The sequence below is a fragment of the Heterodontus francisci genome, chromosome 5 (assembly GCF_036365525.1).
Source record: "Heterodontus francisci isolate sHetFra1 chromosome 5, sHetFra1.hap1, whole genome shotgun sequence".
Lineage (NCBI taxonomy): Eukaryota > Metazoa > Chordata > Chondrichthyes > Heterodontiformes > Heterodontidae > Heterodontus > Heterodontus francisci.
Genome location: NC_090375.1, coordinates 194,942,471 through 194,965,301, shown reverse-complemented (window position 1 = coordinate 194,965,301; position 22,831 = coordinate 194,942,471). Strand labels below are relative to the sequence as shown.

General features: G+C 42.8%; 1 protein-coding gene across 2 annotated transcripts; it reads left to right on the top strand.

Moving 5' to 3' along the window:
* The first annotated feature begins 932 nt into the window (after positions 1-932).
* LOC137370224 (zinc transporter ZIP6-like) lies at positions 933-22,199 on the top strand. Of its 2 annotated transcripts, none has more exons than XM_068032582.1 (10): positions 933-1,048; positions 2,004-2,758; positions 4,177-4,345; positions 6,713-6,882; positions 13,998-14,144; positions 14,883-14,991; positions 15,673-16,056; positions 17,856-17,936; positions 18,710-18,900; positions 19,754-22,199. In XM_068032582.1, the coding sequence occupies exons 2-10, from the start codon at positions 2,006-2,008 to the stop codon at positions 19,904-19,906; spliced, it is 2,157 nt and encodes a 718-aa protein (XP_067888683.1). In that variant the 5' UTR covers positions 933-1,048; positions 2,004-2,005; the 3' UTR covers positions 19,907-22,199. The 2 variants fall into 2 exon arrangements, with proteins under 2 accessions (XP_067888683.1, XP_067888682.1); XM_068032581.1 differs by having other exon boundaries at positions 14,880-14,991.
* The last annotated feature ends 632 nt before the right edge of the window (positions 22,200-22,831 follow it).

Here is a 22,831-nt window from a genome sequence, read left to right as displayed (position 1 = left end):
GCACCAGATTATAAAAATAGAAACAGAAAAAACATGCCCTGGACAGGCGTAGTGCAAAATTGAGCCGAGGTACTGGGTGGAGTGAGAAAAGAAATAGAAGCTGGATTGAGCCTGCTCCACCATTCAATAAAACTATGGCTGTTCTACTATCTCAAATCCACTTTCCCAGCCTCTCCCCTTATCCCTTGATTCGCTTAGTGCCTAAAGATCTATCAATTTCAACCTTGAATATACTCAACAACTGAACATCCACAGTTCTCTAGGGTAGAAAATTCCAAAGATACATAACCCTCTGAGTCAAAGGATTTCTGCTCATCTCAGTTCTAAATGGCCAAACTCTTATTCTGAGAGTGTTGGAGAAGGGTCATTGTTATTTCCAACTTATACCAATGAGCTGGATACAGAGAACAATTATAAGTTTGATACATTTTCAGACAACATCCAAAACAGGAAGTGCAGGGGGGTGGGGGAAGGACATACCATCATGCTTAATGATGCTTAAGGCTTAACCATCATGCAACTGGATAGATAAATGCAAATACAAATTTTAGAGCAGATGCAAGATGTTGCTTGTTGGAAGGACAGTGATGCATGAGTGTGGAAGGGTTGAAGTCAGTCTCTCTGTGGGTCACACTCTTGGTCAATGTATGGGCCCATCTCTCTATGGATCACCCCCTGGTCATTGTATGGATCAGTCTCTCTATTGGTCACTCTGTAGGTCAGTCTCTCTATTGGTCATTCTGTAGTTCAGTCTGGACCTGCCTGTCGTTACCAGATGCGGTCGCCGGGAGCCGCTGCTGAAGTGCTCCCACTGCGGCTGTGCGGGTGCCGGCGGGTGCCGACGGCTACCCCGCACTGCGGCTGCGCGGACGCCTGTGGCTGCTCCCAGTGCGGCTGCGCGGGTGCCGGCGCATGTTCTGGTTTTGCAATCCTGCGCGCTTTTGTCACGTGAGTCGGTCTGGTCCCTGAGTTGGCGTCGCTCTCTTTCCCGGTGTTTCGGTATCCGAGCTCTGCCGTTATTGGGACCGGATCCGGCTCGCTCTTCCCGGTACCACCTGTTGTGGGCTCGCGGCCTTTCGGTTTCTCTCGCTCGGCCCGGGCCTCAGTTTGCGGTTCCCCCGGCCAGGGCTTGGGGTGAAAGGGGAGGCTGTGTCGGTAGAGGGTTGGGGGAGGGGAAGGTGAGAAGCATTGCAGGTGGAAAGAAGGGGCAATAATGTCGAGCGTGTAAGAGGGGAATATTGGGGCAAGGGGCTAAAGGTGGGTTTGGGGGGAATATTAAAGGGGAGGGGGTAATTGGGATGTTACAATGGGGGTTGGGGAGAGGGTTTTTGTGGCGGGGAAATACTAAATGGCAAAGATTTGGAGATATTGGGGTACAGGTGCATTGGAAAGGGAGGGGGTGCCTGTTGGGCACAGTAGTGTTGGGGAGACTGGGTGATGTTAGGGGACAAGCTTGGGTGTCAGGCAGGGCGGAATGGATTGGAAGGAAAGAAAGACTTGCTAATCTATAGCACCTTTTGCAAGCTCAAAGTGCTTACAAGCTGTCAAGTAAATTTTGAAGTGTGGGCACTGTTGTAGGAAATGTTGCAGCCAACTTGAGCACCGCAATATCCCACAAACAGCAATGTGATAATGACCAGATAATCTCTTGGTGATGGGATAAATATTGGTCCCAGGACACTGGGGAGAACTCCTCTGCCCTTCTCCGACATGTTGCCGTGGAATCATATTTAAATATATGAGCAGCGGGCTTGGAGAATTATTCTCAGGATGTGGGTGGCGCTGGCATTTGTTACTCTTGAGTCAGTATTCTGGAGCTGCAGGTAGCAGTTTTGAAGCAACTGAGTGACTTGCTCAGCTATTTCAGAGAGCAGTTAGAAGTTAACTGTGTTGGTCGGAGTCTGGATATGTTATGAAGCTTTTCAATGATCCTTTTATGTAATTACCTAAAATTGTGAATTATAATAAGTATGTGTGTGTAAACTACTATTTTATTTGGACAGGAATGACTCCAGTCGTGAAGTATTCACCCCTCAGATTTTTCTTGACCTGCCTGTTTTTTTTTTGGAATGGATGCCGTGGCCATGATGACCATACTACTGAATGCACGGCAATCGGTGAACATGGTCACCCGCCTCTGCCAGATGCAACCGCCACAAGTATGGACAGATACAAGGCGGTGTTTGAGCAGAATTACTATCTGCACAAACTTTTTGACCAGTACGGTGAAAATGGCACCCTGACAGTGGAGGGGTTAGAGAAGCTCCTGTGCAATATTGGAGTCGGTGGCATCAGAACGATGAGCACTAAACATGAGCACTTTGATCACGTCTCTAAGAAACGTACAGTATTGGCAGAAGGAACTATTCATCACTGCTGTTCTGAGTGCCAGCATATTCGGTTGAGAATTGGCTTGCAAACCACTCCGGAAGAGGTTGAAATTTTTCCAAAGCACAGTCGTCCATCGGGTCAAAGCATGTCAGGCACAACTCCACCATCAGTAATCCATGCTGGAGATAAATCTGGAACCAAAAGACATACAAGGCCAGCACGCAGTCCTCCGAGCGCAATTCCAGCTACAGCTGATACGTATCTTAGTGACAGGCCCAAAGCTGAGCTTGCCACAACAGACAGTTACAGTACTAATACAGCTGGGCAATCACCCAGTGAATATTCTACTCACAAGGATGCTAAAGAGGTTCAGAGAAGAAAAAATCCACTTGAAAATCACACAGATAAAAACTTGAAAGGAGAGGAGGTAAGATCGTGTTTCACTTGCTGCACATACCTTTCAAGGGGCTCTCCTCCATCGGTCAATGGTTTTCATTTTGCACTCGAGCTACAACAACAACTTGTGTTTATATAGCACTTTAATGCCACGGGAGTGATTATCAAAAAAATTTGACACTGAGCCACATAAGGAAGTATTAGGAAAGGTAACTAAAGTTTGGTTAAAGAGGTAGGTTTTAAGGATCATCTTAAAGGAGGAGGAGAGAAAGAGAGAGAGATGCAGAGATTTAGTGAGGGAATTCCAGAACTTGGGGTCTACACAGCTGAAGGCATGGACACCAATGCTGGGGCGATTAAAATAGAGGATGCACGAGAGGCCAGAATTAGAGGAGCGCAGATATCTCAAAGGGTTGTCAGGGTTGGAGGAGATTACAGAGCTAGGGAGGCCAGGGAGAGATTTGTAAACAAGCATAAGAATTTTAAAATTGAGTTGTTTCAGGACCGGGAGCCAGTGTAGTTCAGCGAGCACAGGTGTGATAGGTGAACGGTACTTGGTTCAAATTAGAATGTAGGCAGTAGAAGTTTGGATGAGCCAAAGTTTCTGGAGGGTGCAAGATGGGAGGTTGACCAGGAAGCATTGGAATAGTCAAATCTAAAGGTTACAATACAGTTGATCAGGCTACTTCCTAAAGGGAGAGAAGGTTCACTCTATCAGTCAGACAGAGATTCTCCATCATTAGGTTTTAGTTGCTATTTTGGAGGTTCTTAAATATAGCAATGGGTTTCTGCACCTTGTGTGATCAAAGCTTCCCCATTATTCTTGTAGATGGTTACTCCGCTTTCTCTGTACTATGCCTGTGTCCTGAACTGTGTGGCGCTGTGACTTAAACATACGCAACTGCCAGGCAGGGAAAGACCAGCTGATCCATCAAGCCTGCCCCATACCGTAATACCCTGAGCATCCAGACTAAACTGATGACTGACTGTGTTCTGACGCACAAATCCAGAAACACCTCATTCTCTACAAAAGTGAAATACTGTGGATGCTGCAAATCTGAAATAAAAACAGAACATGCTGGAAATACTCAGCAGATCTGGCAACATCTGTGAAGAGAGAAACAGCGTTTTAATGTTTCAGGTCAATGACCTTTCATCAAACCTGTTGCTGCAGAGTGTGGACAATCTCAGAGATCCTCTCCTCCTGAGATTCAGTGTTCCTACACTTAGTGTGAACGGGCTGCCCCTGATCTGTGATGGTGCACGTGCATTTCAAGAGTTCCCTATGTTGCCACCCTCTGTGTGACACTGTCTAACTTCAAAATGTGGGTTGCACGGTCTTAAGTAGTTTATAATAGATGGTAAAAGGAATTTCGGCTGAGCAGAAAAGCAGCATGATTGTGTTGGTCAAATGGGCCTTTGATTTATGTAACATTGTGTCCCCTGCAGTGCCTGAATGCAGACAAATTGCTCTCATCCCATGGAATACCCCCACAGATGACACTGGATGCTGAGCAGTTCGGCTACATTTGCCCTGCACTCCTGGATCAGATCGAAAGCAAGGCTTGCTTTGTACATGAAACTGGAGAGAAATACGCAGCTTACTCTGTTGGGGCAGGTGAATAATTTAATTTGGGTTGAGTGCCACATACTACATAATATACACATGTATTACATGAAGTCTATCGTAGAATGATAAGCACAGGAGGAGGCCCATCGTGCCTGTGCTGGCTTTTTGAAAGAGCTATCCTATTAGTCCCACTCCCCCTGCTCTTTCTCCATTGCCCTGCACATTTTTTCCTTTTTTAAGTATTTATCCAATTCCCTTTTGAAAGTTTACTATTGAATCTGCTTCCACCGCCCTTTCAGGCAGCACATTCCAGATCACAACAATTCGTTGCATGACAACTTTTGTCAAATCAACTTAAATCTGTCTTTCCGCTACCGACTCTCCTGCCACTGGAAACGATTGTTCCTTATTTACTGTATCAAAACCCTTCACAATTTTGAACACCTCGATCAAAGCTCCGCTTAACCTTCTCTGCTGTAAGGAGAACTATCCCAGCTTCTCCAGTCTCTCCACATAATTTAAGTCCCTCATCCCTGGTAAATCTCCTCTGCACCCTCTCCAAGGCTTGACATTCTTCCTAAAGTGCAGTGTGTAGAATTGAACACAGTACTCCAGCTGAGGTCTAACCTGTGATTTATAAAGGTTTAGCATAACTTCCTGGCTTTTGTACTTTGCCTCGATTTATGAAGCCAAGGAATATGTCTTTATAACAGCTTTATCAACTTGTCCTGCCACCTTCAAAGATTTGTGTACATACACCTCCAAGTTTCTCTCTCTTCCTATGTATCATTTTTCTTGACACTCTTCTGACAGCCAAAGCTGGAAATCAGAAACATAATCCTTCACGCTGTGTTCTGATGAAAGGTCAAAGACCTGAAAAGTTAACACAGCTTCTCTCTCCACAGATGTAGCCTGACCTGCTGAGTATTTCCAGCACTTTGTTTTTATAATTTTTCACGCTCTTGATCACGAAAATACAAGAGCCCAGCCCTCCCACCTATGTGTTTGATGAGCCATTTTATCACAAAGATTCTCATTTCAGTCTAGACCAGCAGCCAGGAAACAGTCGCTGTTACATTCCAACGAGACAACGACGGCTGCTGGGGGAGACTGCCTGTTTTTCCAGTCTCCCGTCATAGTGCCAGGAACAACTCGTCTTTCTCAAGAATGCCCCCCACCCCCACCTCGACATTCCTTATCTTTTCAGACAACACAGCCCATTCACTCTGTCCTTGGCACACCGACCTGTCTTAGCCGCAGCTGTTAACGGTCAATCTCTGTTCCCTTACTTCTGGGAGCATAGATAGAGCATTCCCACAGTTCTGGGATGAGCTAGAATTAAGCTGTGTGGGTTCAGTGACACTGTTTTCTTTGGACAATTTCATTACAGATGTGACGGGTAACAATATTTTGGTATTTAAAAAAAAAATTAACAGAAATTGCCTTGTGTTTTGGGTGTTGATGCTTCAGACAGATGTTTAACCCTTTACCTTCCTGCTCGATTGAAATAGCTTTTGATGTGCAGTGCCCAATAAAACAGACTGGGTTATCCGATTAGAGGGGGAAATTTAGACCAATGTGTGAACAAATTTCCAAAGTCCTTTCAGTACAGAAACAGTCCATTCGGCTGTACTGGTCCATGCTGGTGTTTATGCTCCACATGAGCCTCCTCCCACCCTACTTCATCTCACCCTACCAGCATAACCTTCTATTCCTTTCGCTCTCGTGTTTAGCTAGCTTGCTGTTAAATGTGTCAATGCTATCCACCTCAACCACTCCCTGTGGTAGGTAGCTCTGCATTCTCACCACTTTCTGGGTAAAGAAGTTTCTCCTGAATTTCCTATTGGATTTATTAGCAACCATCTTGTATCTACAGCCCCAAGTTCCGGTTTTGCCCACAAGTGGAAACATCTCTACCTTATCAAATCCATCATCTTAAAAGGCCAATATCAGGGCACCCTCAGCTTTCTCCTTTTTAGAGAAAAGCCTGTTCGGGGCACATTCGATCAAATTAAATCTTAAATTGTAACACAAAGTGGTAACAAATTAGGGGGTGTCTAGAATTGCCCTTTCTGCATTGAGGGTATCCTAGATGTTGCAGATCAATTGTCGAGATGCTGTTTCACCTGTAATGTGTGTAGCATGTAAGTACCAAATCGTATTACCTAAAAATTAATGAGAAGAACTAGCCTACTGCTCAGTATCAGAACTTGAAGCAGTGGGGTGAAAGAGAACATCATGGCTTATAGGATCACTTTATCCACTGTTTCTCAAGACACAATCTTGATGGGAAGAGAAAGGGAGGATCGGAAATTGTCCAGTTAGTCTGTTGTTAAACCTGATTGAAATGGTTTAAAGAATATTTTGGGAAATGTTATGCCATGTTCTATTCTGTCCCTTTTTGTCTTCTAACAGCTTGGATCGGAGGCTTTGTGTCTGTCACTGTCATCAGTCTGCTGTCTTTGTTGGGTATAATCTTCATGCCCTTAATCAATAAGATATTCTTCAAGTTTCTGTTGACATTCTTGGTTGCTTTAGCCGTTGGAACGCTTAGTGGGGACGCGTTTTTACATCTCTTTCCACATGTAAGTACCATCTGTATCTGAGAAACTATTTTTCAAAAGCGTGTTGCCTTTTAGAGATCTGGTTGGTCCTTGTGGACTGTGTCTTCATTCACTGATCTGATTGGTCCATTGGACCCACTCTTCAAGTTGTTTGTAATGTTTCCAAGAAAATGTGTTTCTTTAGAGTGATCTGTTTGCTTCGTGATAACCATTAGAAATCTTGTCAATATTTATGTGATCTTGTCTGATAGGGCAGTGTAATGCCCTTTTGGCAGCTTAATGGCTTTTAGGATACACAAAGACCTCGGATTCTGGATCCTCAAACTGTTCGCTTCAGATTCCGACACTTGCAGTTTCTCAAGTAATGACTACGGCTTTGATACAATCTAACTTTATGGGGTAGGTGAAGGGGATCAGGTTGTGATTGTCTTTAGGATGCAACAATTGGAATCCAAGCCATGTTGCAAGCTATTGGGATCGGCCAGTGGCCTTGAAGGAGAGGTGAGGACAGCTGCTGACACTGGGCAAAGTGGGTCAGGTTAAGATGTGCGATGGCCTTGGACTTGGTTTCTGGGGCACAGTGCTGATTGGTAAGCACTGACACCTGGCACCTACTGGGATCACAAACAAAGCCAGTGGAGATACTACTGTATTTGAAAATTATTTTAAAGAAGGAATACTTTATAAATTTCAAGTCTGCACAAGATACAATCTCTGGTTCAGGATTATTAGTCACTCCTACAAATGAACTTTGTATCTCCGATAACCTGTACTTTCCTGTACTTTTCCTGTCCACTATCTAGTTAAATTCTAGTGTAATCCAGGGATTATCATGATAAGACCCTGCATTTTGTGTACCACTAATAATTGCATTGGCTCCTGTGCACAGTTCCCTAATTCAGGGGTTCTCAATGGGGGTCTGAGGCCTCCTAGGGGTCCAGGAGAAGGTTTCAAGATGTCCGCAAGATCAGCATCTTAAAGATTAAAGTCTTTTTAAAAATCCCATTCTGCGGGCAGGCTCAACAAAAAAAAGTGAGACCAACATCACGCACATTGGAAATGTGATGATACAACATTCACTGAAGAGTTATGAAAAAATGGATTTTATCTTTTTAAAAAAAAAAATGAACCTTTATTTTAAAAAGTGAACAATGGTCCAAAATGGTCACTGAAGAAAAAGGGGATTAGCCTTTTGTGTATTCAAACAGTCTGACAAAGACAAAGGACAAATCTTCAAATCCAAAAGTGTAAATGAAGCCCATCTTGCACCTATTCTAAAAACAATCCGGAATTGAATCTCCCCTTCTAAAACAAAGGAGATGTGAAGTAGCCATATCCTGGGCCATTGTGCAGTCATCATGGGAAAGAAACCAGACTGTCTCCTAGCAAAAGGTGAGAGGTGGCACAGTTTTAGCTTAAAACAAAGACAGCCCGAGAGAGAGAGACTGACACAGTAGCTGAAGCTACTTGTAACAGCTGGCATTCCAGCAAGGCAGAAAAGCACATCCCTGCTGAAAAAAATCTGACATCTACATTATATAGCAGAGAGAACTGGAAGCGACCCACCATCTTCAACAGAACATTCAATCAAGAGAAATCTACAGTCAACTCAGGCCTGCAACTATCTAGAACTTGAATCTCGAGAATTCAACAGTTTTAATATAACCCTTCTTCCCCCACTAAAATTCACCTACCTCTTTCCCTTCTTCATCTATTTCTTTGTGTGTGCGCACGAATGCATGAGTGAATGAGGTTGCAACAAGTTTGGGATAAGGCGTATTGATCAATAAACAATTGATTTTCTGTTTAAAACCTACAAGATAGCAAGGATGTAAAGGAAGCAGAAATAGGCTTGAGAGAGGAGACCAGGGAAGAAAATTCCATCCTGTCTCCAGCTTTTCACAGAAGGAACCTGTAGGAGTCCACCCGACATGTTTCCAGTCTGGTAAATCTGGGCATGTCCAGGCGTCCTGTTGGTTTGCCAAAAAACCAACAGGAGGCACTGCAGTCAAGCCTGTGTCTGTGGCTGTGAAGGTTATAAGCCTGTGTTCTAATATAACACGAGCAGAGCACATATCAGAACTTTTTGCACAAAGGGAAAATGACTCCTTTTGTGTCCCAGGCACCAGACAAGGAGATAACAATCCTTAGGGATACCGGTTGTTTTCAAACCCTATGGCAGCCAGACTGGCAGAAATACCACTAGAAAGCAGTACAAATACCACAGTATTGGTAAAAGGGCTTGCTGGCAAATGCATGAAGGTTCCCTAAGTTAAAATTTACCTACAGAATAAGTTGGTCACTGAGATAGTGACAGTCAGAATCATTCCGAGTTTATCCATGCAGTGGGGATAGACCTATTGCTGAATTTTTTGAGGAGGTGACTCAGTGTATAGAAGAGGGTAAAGCAGTTGATGTAGTCTACATGGACTTCAGTAAGGCTCTTGATAAGGTCTCTCATGGGAGATTGGTTAAGAAGGTAAGAGCCCATGGGATCCAGGGCAATTTGGCAAATTAGATCCAAAATTGACTTGGTGGCAGGAGGCAGAGTGATGGTCGAGGGTTTTTGCGGTTGGAAGCCTGTGACCAGTGGTGTACCGCAGGGATCGATGCTGGGACCCTTGCTGTTTGTAGTGTACATTAATGATTTAGATGTGAATATAAGGAGGTATGATCAGTAAGTTCGCAGATGACACAAAAGTTGGTGGTGTCATAGATAGAGAGGAGGAAAGCTTTAGATTACAGGACGATATTGATGGGCAGAGCAGTGGCAAATGGAATTTAATCCTGAGAAGTGTGAGGTGATGCATTTTTGGAGGACTAAAAAGGCAAGGGAATATACAATGGATGGTAGGACCCTAGGAAGTACAGAGGTCAGAGGGACCTTGATGTACTTATCCATAGATCACTGAACGCAGCAGCACAGGTAGATAAGGTGGTTAGGAGGCATATGGGATATTTGCCTTTATTAGCCGAGGCATAGAATATAAGAGCAGAGAGGTTATGATGGAGCTGTATAAAACACCAATTAGGCCACAGCTGGAGTACTGTGTACAGTTCTGGTTGCCACACTATTGGAAGGATGTGATTGCACTGGAGAGGGTACAGAGGAGATTCACCAGGATGTTGCCTGGGCTGGAGCATTTCAGCTATGAAGAGAGACTGGCTAGGCTAGGATTGTTTTCCTTAGAGCAGAGAAGGCTGAGGGGGGACCTGATTGAGGTATACAAAATTATGGGGGACATAGATAAGGTAGATGGGAAGAAACCTTTTCTCTTAGCGGAGGTGTCAATAACCAGGGGGCATAGATTTAAGGTAAAGGGCAGGAGGTTTAGAGGGGATTTGAGGAAAAATGTTTTCACCCAGAGGGTGGTTGGAATCTGGAACGCACTGTCTGAGGGGGTGGTAGAGGCAGGAACCCTCACAACATTTAAGAAGTATTTAGATAAGCACTTGAAACACCTTGGCATACAAGGCTACGGGCCAAGTGATGAAAAATTGGATTAGAATAGATAGGCTTGATGGCCGGCGCGGACACGGTGAGCTGAAGGGCCTGTTTCTGTGCTGTATAACTCTATGACTTAGCAAGAAGCAGAGTGTTGTACGCAGAGGGTCCAGAGCAGTCCACAAAGACTAGAGAAACTGAGGGGAGAAAACAAAACTACAACTGCAGAGAGCTGGGAAAAGTTTAAAAGGGCCCAGATGGAGACAAAAAAATTTTAAGAAGCTACGGTAAAAACCGGAAAAAAAAACTAAAAGAAAAGCAGCTGATATATGGTTAGCTGAAACCTTTTTTTAAAGATTTAAATAGGGACAAGGAAAGTTCCCAAACAGGAAAGCCAAGAGTGAGGGAGATGTCTCACCGAGTTGAAGTGCCACAGGGGAGTTCAGTGGAAGCTGGACAACCACCTGTGAGTAGTAGTGTCCCAAAGGACATAGGGCAAATTAGAGAAGCACCTATCTCTGAAGTAAAAGGAAAAGGGAATGTAACATACCCTAAAGTGAACTCTACTTGTGAAAATCACAAGAGAACTAAAAATGAGGTCAGCGTGGATCTACTGACTGAAGAATCTCACACTCAGGTTCCAAATGCAAAACTACTCATACCCAACAATTTAGAGTCAGAACCCAGCCAAAACAAGGGGCAGGAAGAAATCCCACCTCGCAGGGTGAGAAAACTGCATCAACCACTATCACCCTAGAAATAAAAACTATCAATGTGCCAGAACCTGAATGGTTAATGCCATGTATTGTGGAATCAGTAGTTGAGAAGTTAAAGCTTGTGCAAACAGGGAACCCTGCCACAGGCAGGAACATAAATGTGCATACTACAAGCTCCACCAACAATCACATGGTCCTGGAGATTAACATTCCTAAAATAGTACAAACTAGCGAGAGAAACAACAATAAAAGCAAAATACTGCGGATGCTGGAAATCTGAAATAAAAACAAGAAATGCTGGAATCACTCAGCAGGTCTGGCAGCATCTGTGGAAAGAGAAGCAGAGTTAAAATTTCGGGTCAGTGACCAGTTCCGAAGAAGGGTCACTGACCGGAAACGTTAACTCTGCTTCTCTTTCCACAGATGCTGCGAGAGAAACAACAACCCTATTTGACAGCACGTGACCAAAAGAAATGGTGAAAAGTGTAGGTTGGAAGTCTGAGGAGGGAATGAAATGAATGTGTAAAGTGGTGTGACCCTAAGCTATCTTACTGTTTCTTTCTCCCTCTTTCTAAACTCAAAAAAAACCATAAAAATGAAATCCAAAGCATTTAATTTTTCCCCTTTTGGGGAGGTGTCACGCATATCTGAAGTGCGATGATACAACATTCACAGACTATCTGAAGAGTTATGAATAAACGGACTTTGTCTTTTTTTTAAAAAAAAGAACCTTTATTTTAAAAAGTGAACTGGTCCAAAATGGCCACCCTTTGCGTATCCAGACAGTCTAACAAAAACAACGGACAAATTTTCAAAGCCAAAATGCTTTAATGAAACCCATCTCACACCTATCCTACAAATATTCCAGAATTCACTGTTGTCTTCCAAAACAAAGGAGGTGTGAAGTAGTCACCTCCTGGACCAGTGTGTGATCACCACGGGTAAGAAACCAGAGTGTCTCCTAACAGGAGGCGAGAGGTGACACAGTTTTACCTTAAAACAAAGATAGAGAGACTGTCCCAGAAGGTGAAGGTACTTGGAACAGCTGACATTCCAGGAAGGCAAAAAGTACATGCCCTGCTGAAAAAATCCAACATCTACATTATACAGCAGGGAGAGCTGGAGGTGACCCACCATCTTCAACAGGACCTTCAATCAAGAGAGAAATCTACAATCATCTCAGACCTGCAACTATCTGGAACGTGAATCTCGAGAATTAAACAGGTTTATTGTAACCCTTCTCCCCCACTAAAACTCACCTACCTCTTTCCCTTCTCTGTTTGTTCTTTGTGTGTGTGTGCACGCACGCGTGACCGAATGCATAAGTGAATGAGGTTGTGACAATGTCGGGATAAGGCATATTGATCAACAAACAATTGACTTTCTGTTTTTAAAACCTACAAGAAAACCTGTTGCTGTCTGGTTACTTGTAAAAATAAAACATGAAGGGCTTAAACTCTAATACAAATACACTTGCTGTGGTCAGGTGGAGAGTTGGAACAGTGGGAGATTGCTCCAGATGTAAATGATACCCTATTTATTATAAAGAATAAAGCCTTGAAATAGACTTTTTTAACCCAACTCCAAAACAAAAGAGTTTAATTCAGCAGGGTGATGTGCTGCTGTCACTGATGTTGGAGGAAGGAAGTGCTGCCCCCTCTCCTCTCCCAGATTAGATACTGACAGTAGGCAGCCTGTTGTTTTCCCAACTGGACTCATGCCTGCTCTTCTACTGTGTATAAATTGGGCAAGTGGAGCAACTGGTCCGGGGGTGGGTGTTTGATGCCAGTTTTGTGGGGTAAATGGGATGAGAATTAATCAGAGTGTCGGTGCATGTTCAACTGACTTCACCTTTCCCTCTTTATTCGGCCGACTGCTGCTTGTCCTTGGAGCTGCTTACAGAGTTTAGCACAGCACAGGCAACTGATGAAACTGCTCGCTGCTGCCAGGAGATTGTGGTTCCGAATCCGAGGGGCATCACTCGCATCCAGTGCGGTCAACCGTGAAAGTTGACTCTTGTATGTTGGGAAGTGAGCCAAGAGCTGAGGGGCCATCATATATGGTTATCTATCTGGTTTTCTGTGTGGGATCTTGCTGTGTGTGAACTTGCTGCTGTTTTTGACCACATAGTAAGAGTCACTGTTAAAAAGAATACTTGTCTTAAGGAAGTCCGTGGAATTTTTATAAAGCGGGGTGGTTGAGCACCCTTGTCCTTACTGACTACCGAGGTCTTGATCCAATTCCACTCCCCTCCGCCTCCGCCCCCGCCCCCCCCCCCCCCCAAAACCAACTGCTGAGCTGTTGTGACAATAGCAGATACCCACGGTTTGATTCTCTCCCCAGCTGGTACTATCTCCACCCATCTAATGATGGAATCCCCTATAATGCCACTGCAGTACTGAGAGAGTGCTGCATTGTCGGAGGCTGCATCTTTCTGATATGTAAATAAACCAAGATGCCAGTTTCCCCTCGGGTGAGCATGAATGATGGCATGGCAGTATTTCGAAGAACAACTCCCAGTGTTCAATGCTGGCATGGAAAGAGTGACTGTACTTCAATGTAATTTGTTATTTTTAAGGCATTTGGGGATATCCTGAGACCATTAGGTAAATGCAAGTCTTTCCTTTCACCATCAAGACTCACTAGAATAATGGAGACTTGGGGAAGGGTACCAGAGGGTGACCATGCTGCAGGAAGGGGTCAACATTCTTTGGAGGGAAGGGGATCAATTGATATATCAGTTGATCAAAATCCTGGAACTCCCTCCATAACGGCACTGTTACAGCACCTTCGCCGCACAGACTGCAGCGGTTCAAGATGGCGGCTCACCACCACCATCTCAAAAGAAATTAGGGATGGGCAACAGCGTTGCCAGTGATATGCAAAAATTGAATAAAAGAGGAGGCTTGTTGGACTCGATGGTATTTTTCTGTTCCAAAATTAATAAATAAAATGTCTGTATTCTTTCTTTGCAGTCACAAGGCATTCATCACCATGGTATAGAAGACCAGAATCACTTAGATTCTGTGTGGAAAGGCCTCACTGCGCTTGGTGGCCTTTACTTCATGTTTCTTATCGAACATCTTATAACATTAATTAAACTGTATAAAGATAAAAAGAAGGTAAGAATTGCTATTGCCTTTTGTTCCTAATATTAATAAGGGTGCTTTTTACAGCGATAAATCGTTTCGAGTTCTAATTGATAAACATAAATTCAGTACACTGGTATGAAAACAAAAAATGCTGGAAATCCCTTCCATCAGAACTGGGTCATCGAACTGAAACATTAACTCTGTTTCTCTCTCCATAGATGCTGCCTGACCTGTTGAGTATTTCCAGCCTTTTTCTGTCTTTATTTCAGATATCTAGCATCCACGATGTTTTGTTTTTGTATTCAGTACAGTGGTAAATGTTTTGAGTGTTCAGCATGCTGATCCTGCCTCCTTACTTATGGATTTCTGAATAAGAAGGGGAAATTCAGTGTGGTAGCTTTCATTGTAGTTTGCTTCTCACTGGTGGTTAGTTTAAGTTATAAAAGAATCATAACCAGTACCAATTAAGGAAAAGTCTTTGCTTTATGGCAGAATACTGTTTATATTTACCAGACTGGTACTAGGCATGAGGAACTTGTGGAAGGTTTGGAGAAGCTGGTGTTGCTCTTAGAGCAGAGAAGGTTAAGAGGAGATTCGTTAGAGGTTCGATAGCATGAACTGTTTGAATTGACTTTCCAATTTTTGTTTAGCTGCCTGTAACTTTTTGGTTTTTTTTTACTTCTCTGAAGTTCATACAGCAATATTTCCTGGCTTTGGAGATTCCTGTATTTGTGCAATTTCTGAAATGCATTTTGTTTTAAATAGCAGAAGAAGCCTAGTCAAGATGACCAGGAGATAGATATTGATAGAAATATGGAACCCCAGGAATGTCAACAGTTGTCTAAGGATGAAAACTCAGACCTGAAACAATTAGCTGGTAAGTCATCTACTGGATCACTGAAGCACTTTTTCTTCAGGAGCTGAAATTGGTGTAGTCCTGCACTGTGAATTTTGCTAGATGATTAATTTTAGCATGCGTGTGTTTTGCAGCAGTTTTCAAACTCAAACGCTTCCTGGTATTGAAATGAAATCCTCCTACATTCCCCCTGCAGCACCTCCCCGCCCCAGCCCCGCGCCCCCAGCTGACTGCCTGCTCTGAAACTGAGAGATATGGTGCAACTTTAGTTAAGAGTTACACGTGCTGTTATAGAAGGAGGAGAGAATAAAATGAAGGCAAAGCAAATGGTAGCGAGTGGAGAAATAAGAAACAAAAGCTGTACTGAGCGGAATGTAATTCAGTCAACACTTAAAATTCAATTTCATTAAGACCCAAGTGATTTTGACTTCGATAGTGTCCATTTTACACTAACATTTAAGCTGCCCGTTATACATCTCCTGATTTTCGTTGAGAGCAGTTATCTTTCTAGGTTGGTTTATATATAATTCCTCCTTTTTTTTTAAATTGCCCATTACATTACGTTTTCTATTTATATTTAAATGGATTCCTACTACGGTACTCAATTGTATTGAAATCTTACCATAATATTTCTTTTTTGCTGTTTCATTTTGCTTAAGTGTTTAATATGCCTTTTTGAGTATTGTTTTTTTTTAATCTCAGATCCGGATGACACTCTGGTTGAGCCTAAGGATCAGTCAAATCTTCACTCTCTAGATCTCAGTCAAAACTCCCTGACTCCAGAGCAAGAAGTAATGATCGTCCACGCTCACCCTGAAGGCAATTACAACACATACGTGCCCAGGGGATGCGAGAACAAATGCCACTCTCATTTCCACGACACCATTGGAAACGCTGATGACTCCCATCACCATCACCACCGCTATCATCACATTCTACATCACCACCACCACCAGAACCACCATCCTCATAGTCATGGCCACTACTACTTCCAGGAGGATCTGAAAGACGCAGGAATAGCAACCCTGGCTTGGATGGTGATTATGGGCGACGGACTCCATAATTTTAGTGATGGTTTAGCTATTGGTGAGACCCTTTACCCTCATTAAAAATAGTATTCCATAGTTTCCAGTACAGTGACCACAAGTACCATGTACTGTGATAGCAATGTAGCAGACGCTTGCAAGTTTGTAGGGTTGAGCAACTCGCTTAATTCAGCATGGGGCATAGCCTGTATTTTGCACAACTAATTCTGTGAGTACAGAAAGTAAATATAGAGTAGAATCATAGAATGATAGTATACAGAAATTGGCTATTTGGCCCATCGCGACTGTTGTCAGCTGTATCAAGTTTGTTCCACTCCTCCCCTGCTCCTTCCCTATAACTCTGCGAATTTTTCCCCCTTCAAATATTTATTGAATTCCCTTTTGAAAGTTACTATTCAATCTTCTTACACTGCCCTTCAAGGCAAGGGTCTCCAGATCACAACTCGCTGCATTTTTAAAAAAAAACCTTGTATGGTTTTCTCAGTATTCTGAAGGACCAGAACGCAATGATATAGAATTCAGGTAGAATTTTTGGAATATATGTAAATGGCCACTAAAAATTTACATGCACAGAATTTACAGCACAGAAACAGGCCATTGGGCCCTGCAGGTGTTTATGCTGCACACAAGCTTTACTTCATCTCAGCCTATCAGCATATCCTTCCATTTCTTTCTCCCTCATGTGCTTGTTGAGGAATTTCCATATCCCCATGTACTTGTTGAAGAATTTCCATATCAAGCTCCCTCCCAGCCTTTCCCTCAGGCCCTTGTTTGGTTAAGTTTTCATGATGCAAACTCATTCAGGCCTGAACAATCTGAGTCTCTGATCTTGGTAAGTATCTACACTAGTCACATCAGCTACTGCATGTAGTAGCAAGTTCCACATTCTCACCACTTTGGGTAAAGTGAGGTGATATATTTTGGTTAAGAAATAATAACAGCAGTAATGAGACACTGAATGAAAATAGGCTAGGTGTGCGGAAGAGTGGATGGATTTTGAGGTGCAGCTGCACAGGACATTAAAGGCAACACCTCTGGTTGAAAGACTGTTTAAATTTTTAAAAAATCTAAATCTAAATGATTTAAAACTTACAAATTCAGGTCAAAATTGCAGCTGTCCTTTGTGTAATTTTTAAACACTCAAGTGTCCTGTGCCCTTTAAGCTCTTTCTCCCGTCCCTGCCCCATCCTGATGCAGAAAGTCTGCAGCAGAGTGTTGTCCGGGGAGTGGGAACTAGATGCAGTCTTCATTGAGTCATAAAATAGTACAGCAGAGAAGGCTGCCATTTGGTCCGACAAGGCAGCACTGGCTCTATCCAAGAGCATCCCAGTTAGTCCCAATTCCTTACTCTATCCCCATATCCCTGCAACTTTTTTTCCCCTTCAAGTATTTATCCAATTCACTTTTGAAAATTATTATTGAATCTGCCTCCACCACACACTCAGGCAGTGCATTCCAAATCCTAATTGCTTGTTGCGTAAAAATGTTTTCCTCATATCGCCTCTGGTTCCTTTTTGCCAATCACCTTAAATCTGTGTCCTCTGGTTATCGACTTCAGCCACTGGAAACCTTCAGGAACTACAGTGGGTGCAGCAACATTGTTATATACTTCTTTCAACCAGTTTGACTTTATTTTAAATGCATCTGATCTTGAGAGAAACTGACTCAATTTTGAAAAGATGTGATCCCAATTGAGTGAAAGTTGGATTTTAAATTTCCTTTCAGGCTATTGAGAAATTCATTTTTAATAATATAATCTACACTGATATGCTGCATGGGTTTAAGTTTCATTTTGTTTTTTTAACCACAGCATGGTCAATATTTAAATTTTGTATTTAGGAGCTGCTTTTACTGGAGGCTTGTCCAGTGGACTGAGTACATCTGTTGCTGTATTCTGTCATGAATTGCCCCATGAACTGGGTAAGTGTAAAAAGATTTACATAACAGTTTGGCTGTAGTTGCAAGAAGCATTAGTGGAAAGGTAGAATTGCTCTAACATTTGAAGGCACATGCATAGGATCCAGTGCTTTACAGCACAGTTGAAGGCAGTCATTCAGTCCATCATGTTTGTACCAGTACTCCCAAGATAATGTTGTTGCCTTGATCTTTTACTATAATCCTGTATCTTTATTACATTTATCTAATCTTCACAATCTCAGGATGTCCTGGCGCACTTTTTAAAGTGTAGTCGCTGTTGTAATGTAGGAAACACAGCAGTCAATCTGTGCAAAGCAAGATCCCACAAACAGGAATGTGATAATGACCAGAGAATCTGTTCAGTGATATAGGTTGAGGGATCATTATTGGACCAGGACACCAGGGAGAACTCCCTTGATCATCATCAGATAGTGCCATGGGATATTTTATGTTCACCTGAGAGGGCAGGCAGGACCTCGGTTTAACATTTCATCTGAGACGGCACCTCCAATGGTGCAACACTCCCTCAGTACTGCACTGGGACTGTCAGCCTGAGAGTCTCTGGAGTGGGACTTGAACCCACAACTTTCTGACTCAGAGATGAGAGTGCTACCCACACGACTAACACCTTGAGATACAAGTTGGCTGTTTGCACCACAGTAAGGTTGTCTGGTAGGGTCAAGCAGTAACACAGGATGGAGATGGAGATTATATTGTAAGAAAGCAGTCAGGTCTGAAAATTTATTTCTAAAGTGCTTCCCACTATGTCTATGCAGGTGACTTTGCTGTGCTGTTGAAGGCTGGAATGACAGTCAAGCAGGCTATCCTGTACAATATCCTGTCTGCGTTGCTGGGATACCTTGGCATGATAACTGGCACAGCCATTGGCCATTATGCTGAAAATGTCTCCACTTGGATCTTTGCTGTTACTGCCGGTTTGTTCTTGTATGTGGCCCTGGTCGATATGGTACGTATATACCACGCTACTTTATTCAATATAACTTCTCTGTTTTCGCTGCTACAACTTACATTTATATAGTGACTTTAACACATAGAAACATCCCACAGTGATTATGCTTGGGCTATGCTCTGCTCCAGTGAAACGAGCGTGCAGTGACATCTAACAGATCCGTTCTACAACCAACGATGGGATGTACTGACAATCCATTCACTGTTACAAAGCTTTTCTATGGTTTCCGATACAAATTTTGTCGACCATTGTTAACATGGTCTATAGCATATCTGTCCACAATGTGTTCATAGAACATTCAGTAAAGCGTTGCTACAGTCTTCTATATAAATGTCAGCCTTTCTTTTCTTCAGTAATTCCACCACTTTGTCACCCCAGGCCCTGCCACCCACTGCTGATAAGTGGTTCAATGTCCCTCTGAATCCTCTCACTGTATTCAATGTTAATGTTTTATTCTGTTATGTTTTCCACTGTACCATCCGTTACTTGCCCTTTCTCTGTTTGTTTGATTCTACAATTCTCTCTATCCTCTTGCTTCCCTGTAAGTAAGAGATCTTGCATTGATGACCCTCCAATTCTCTGGCACAACATTCATATCTGAAGATAGTTGAAAGATTGCAATCAGAATTCCGCCCCGACTTCCCTCAGCAGTTGAGGATGCAGAAGCATTTGGATCTGGTGCCTTCTCCATATTGACACTGCCCCAACCTTCAATCTTATAAAAGTGACCATGTTGTCCAGATGTCCTCAGACCTGATACATGGGCCAGCCTCTTGCGCTGCTTTGAACAACAGCATAACTATAATATAAGAATGAATAACTCCAGCTGATTTCCGATTAATTCCTGCAGGTTCCTGAAATGCTTCACAGTGACGCTGGTGATCATGACTACAGCCACGGAGCATACTTCCTTTTACAGAATGCTGGAATGCTTCTGGGCTTCGGCATCATGCTGCTTATTGCTGTATTTGAACATAAGATTTTGTCAATTGTAAGACTGTGACGTTTTTGCTTGTGTTTGAAACCTGCAGGTACACTTAAGTACTAGATTTGCATCTATTTATTTATCTAATGTCTGTACTATGGTAATAATGTAGTGAGGCTGTAACATTGCTGATTGATCTATGTAATGACGTGATAGCATGATCTGTGATAGCTCCCTCCCCGTCCAAGCTGAAACCCCAGCTCCTTCCCAGTTCAGGCCCAAATCCACGCCCATGCTTCCTCTGAGTCCAGGCCCAGAGTCCCGACCCCCAGTTTTTCCCACAGTCGTTCATGCACTCACAGATATCATCAGCCTCATCAAGGTCAAACTAGGACCAAAATCTTGAAGAGAGGCACATTATCGGTTACAGCCGGGGGGACAATAGTACAGGGCAGGCGCATGACCTCCGTGGCCGTGAGATTTTCCATGTCCTGTATTTCTAACTCAGTCTCTCTCACCTGCGTAGAGAGGGACCTCCAGTCAGGCCCATTTTGCTACATTTGCTTCACTTCTGAAAAAAATTAAATAACATGTAAGATACATTACAGAGTAAAGGCCTGCTGGGGTCTGCATATGAGACCCCATTCGAGCCTGACCCGGCCCGACCATCAGTTAACTTACCTTCCGTTTTTCACTTTGTTCCTTACCTGCACAAGCTTAAAATAACAGTAACAAAACCACCTTTAAAGTCCAAAAAGTAAATTAACATTAGAGTCACTTACCTGAGGTGGTGATGGAACGTGTCTGATCTGGCTCAACCCGACCTGAGCCCGAATGCCGGACCTAGAAGTGCGACCCGACCCGACCCCGACGCATGTCGTCGGGTTCGGGTCAGGTAGCAGGCCTTTAGAGACAATGGGAAACAGATTGACAAGCAGTTGCCTTACAATATCTGAAGAATAAGAGACACGGGTATAGCGATAACCGTGAGGGAAACTGAGAGTGTGGAAGACAAAAACGCTAGAAAGTAGGTGGTGAATAGAGACAATTTACAGGGGGACTTCTGTTTCTGTGCAATACTATAGACCCCCAACCTGGTTATAATTATTCAGCCAATACTTGTTAATAGTTAACTGGTTCTTGATATGTGTTTGCTTTCTGCTCATAATGAAGGATTTCTACCTTCAGTTACACACCCGTGGTTAAAGCAGTTGTAGATTCTAAAGGTAGCCTTATACTTTTCTGTCAGATCAGAGGTTGACACAAATTTAGTGAGGACAAAGGATAACTTGTCAAATGCAGAATGTTGAAAAGTCAGCAATCCTCCAGTGATTACTGCATGTGGAAAGATAATGGTTTAGTTATCGTTACTGAAATTCCTATTAGTGAAACCATTTTGCTTTTTATGTAAATAAAGATAATATTGCTGACTATTTCAAGAGAAAACATGTGAAGTTGCTAATGGTGCCAAACTGCGATTTGATCTTTTGCTTATTTGTGGGTTTTTCCCATAAATTGATGTACTTTTTTCAATGTCTAGCTCTTATCCAAAGTCCTTTGACAGGAGACATTTGGTGCTGTCGGGAATTGCTCATTTATATAACCATATAATTGGACATGATATTTTATTTATGGAATAAAATCTGTAGAATTCCACAGCAATGTTGTTTTTAAAAAAAAAAATATCGCAACTTTTGAAGGAAAAGTTTATTCCTCGGCCGCATTCTGTAGAGAGTAGATTAGCAGAGATTGACGATTGTGTTGTCATCCTGTCAGATTGCAGCATGAAAGACGCACAGGGTCTCCCTTCAGGATTTAAGTATTGAAATTAGTTTTACAAGAGGCACTGCATTCTGTACTTAGAGATGTGTTGTTACAAGCTGGACTCTAATTCAGAACACTAGGCAGATTTTTTAAAAGTAAAATACTAATGTTATAAAAATAAGTAAGTTTATAACTTAATTGTTACAAACATTCCTTTGTAACGTGTATTTATAATCAGTATAGTTACAACAGAGATGTTCACAAGCTGCAATGGAGTAATGTTACATTCCATTTTATTTTGTCTATGTAATAAGCAGCTGTAGAGGAAGGGAGAAATGCAATTAACTTATTGTAAATAACTCCTGTATGTTCGACAATTTGAAATGAAATTTGGGATTTTATTTACAATGTATGTGATTGGTAAAGACTGGACTCACGACCTTTTTGTCTATGCAGTCTTGCTTAGACCATTTTCACCTTTTAGATACCACTGTATGTTGTATGAGGGAGCATAACGAAACGCTGGGAACTTGTTTTGTATATGTCTGTGGTTGATGATGAAGTAAATGCTGTTACTTTTGGCTAATAAAATGCTTTTTTAGTTTTATGTTCCTGCTGTGTTTATATTCAGTGTTGTGATTTTTTTCTATTTGTTCATGGGATGTGAGCATCGCTGCCCATCTCTAATTGCCATTGAAAAGTTGGCAGTGAGCCACTACAGTCCATATGTCTGTACTCCCACAATGCTGTTAGGAAGGGAATTCCAGGATTTTGACCCAGTGACAGTGAAGGAATGTTGTGTGACTTGGAGGTGGTTCTGCCCTGGTCCTAGGTGATAGAGGTTGTGGGTTTGGAAGATGCTGTTGAAGGAGCTTTAGCGAGTTTCTACACTGCATCTTGTAGATGGTGCACACTGCTGCCACTGCACCAGTGGTGAAGCAAGTGAAGGTTTAAGGTGGTGGATGGGGCGCTGATCAAGCTGCCTGCTTTGTCCTGGATGGTGTCGACCTTCAGTGTTGTTCAGGCAAGTGGAGAATATGCCGTTACACTCCTGAATTGTGTGGATGGGTTTCAGGAAGTCAGGAGGTGAGTTAGTCACTGCAGAATTCCCAGCCTCTGACCTGCTTCTGAAGGCACAGTATTTATGTGGCTGGTGCACTTAAGTTTCTGGCCAGTTGTGACCTCCAATGTTGCTGGGGGATTCAATGATGGTAATTCCATTGAACATCCAGGGGAAAT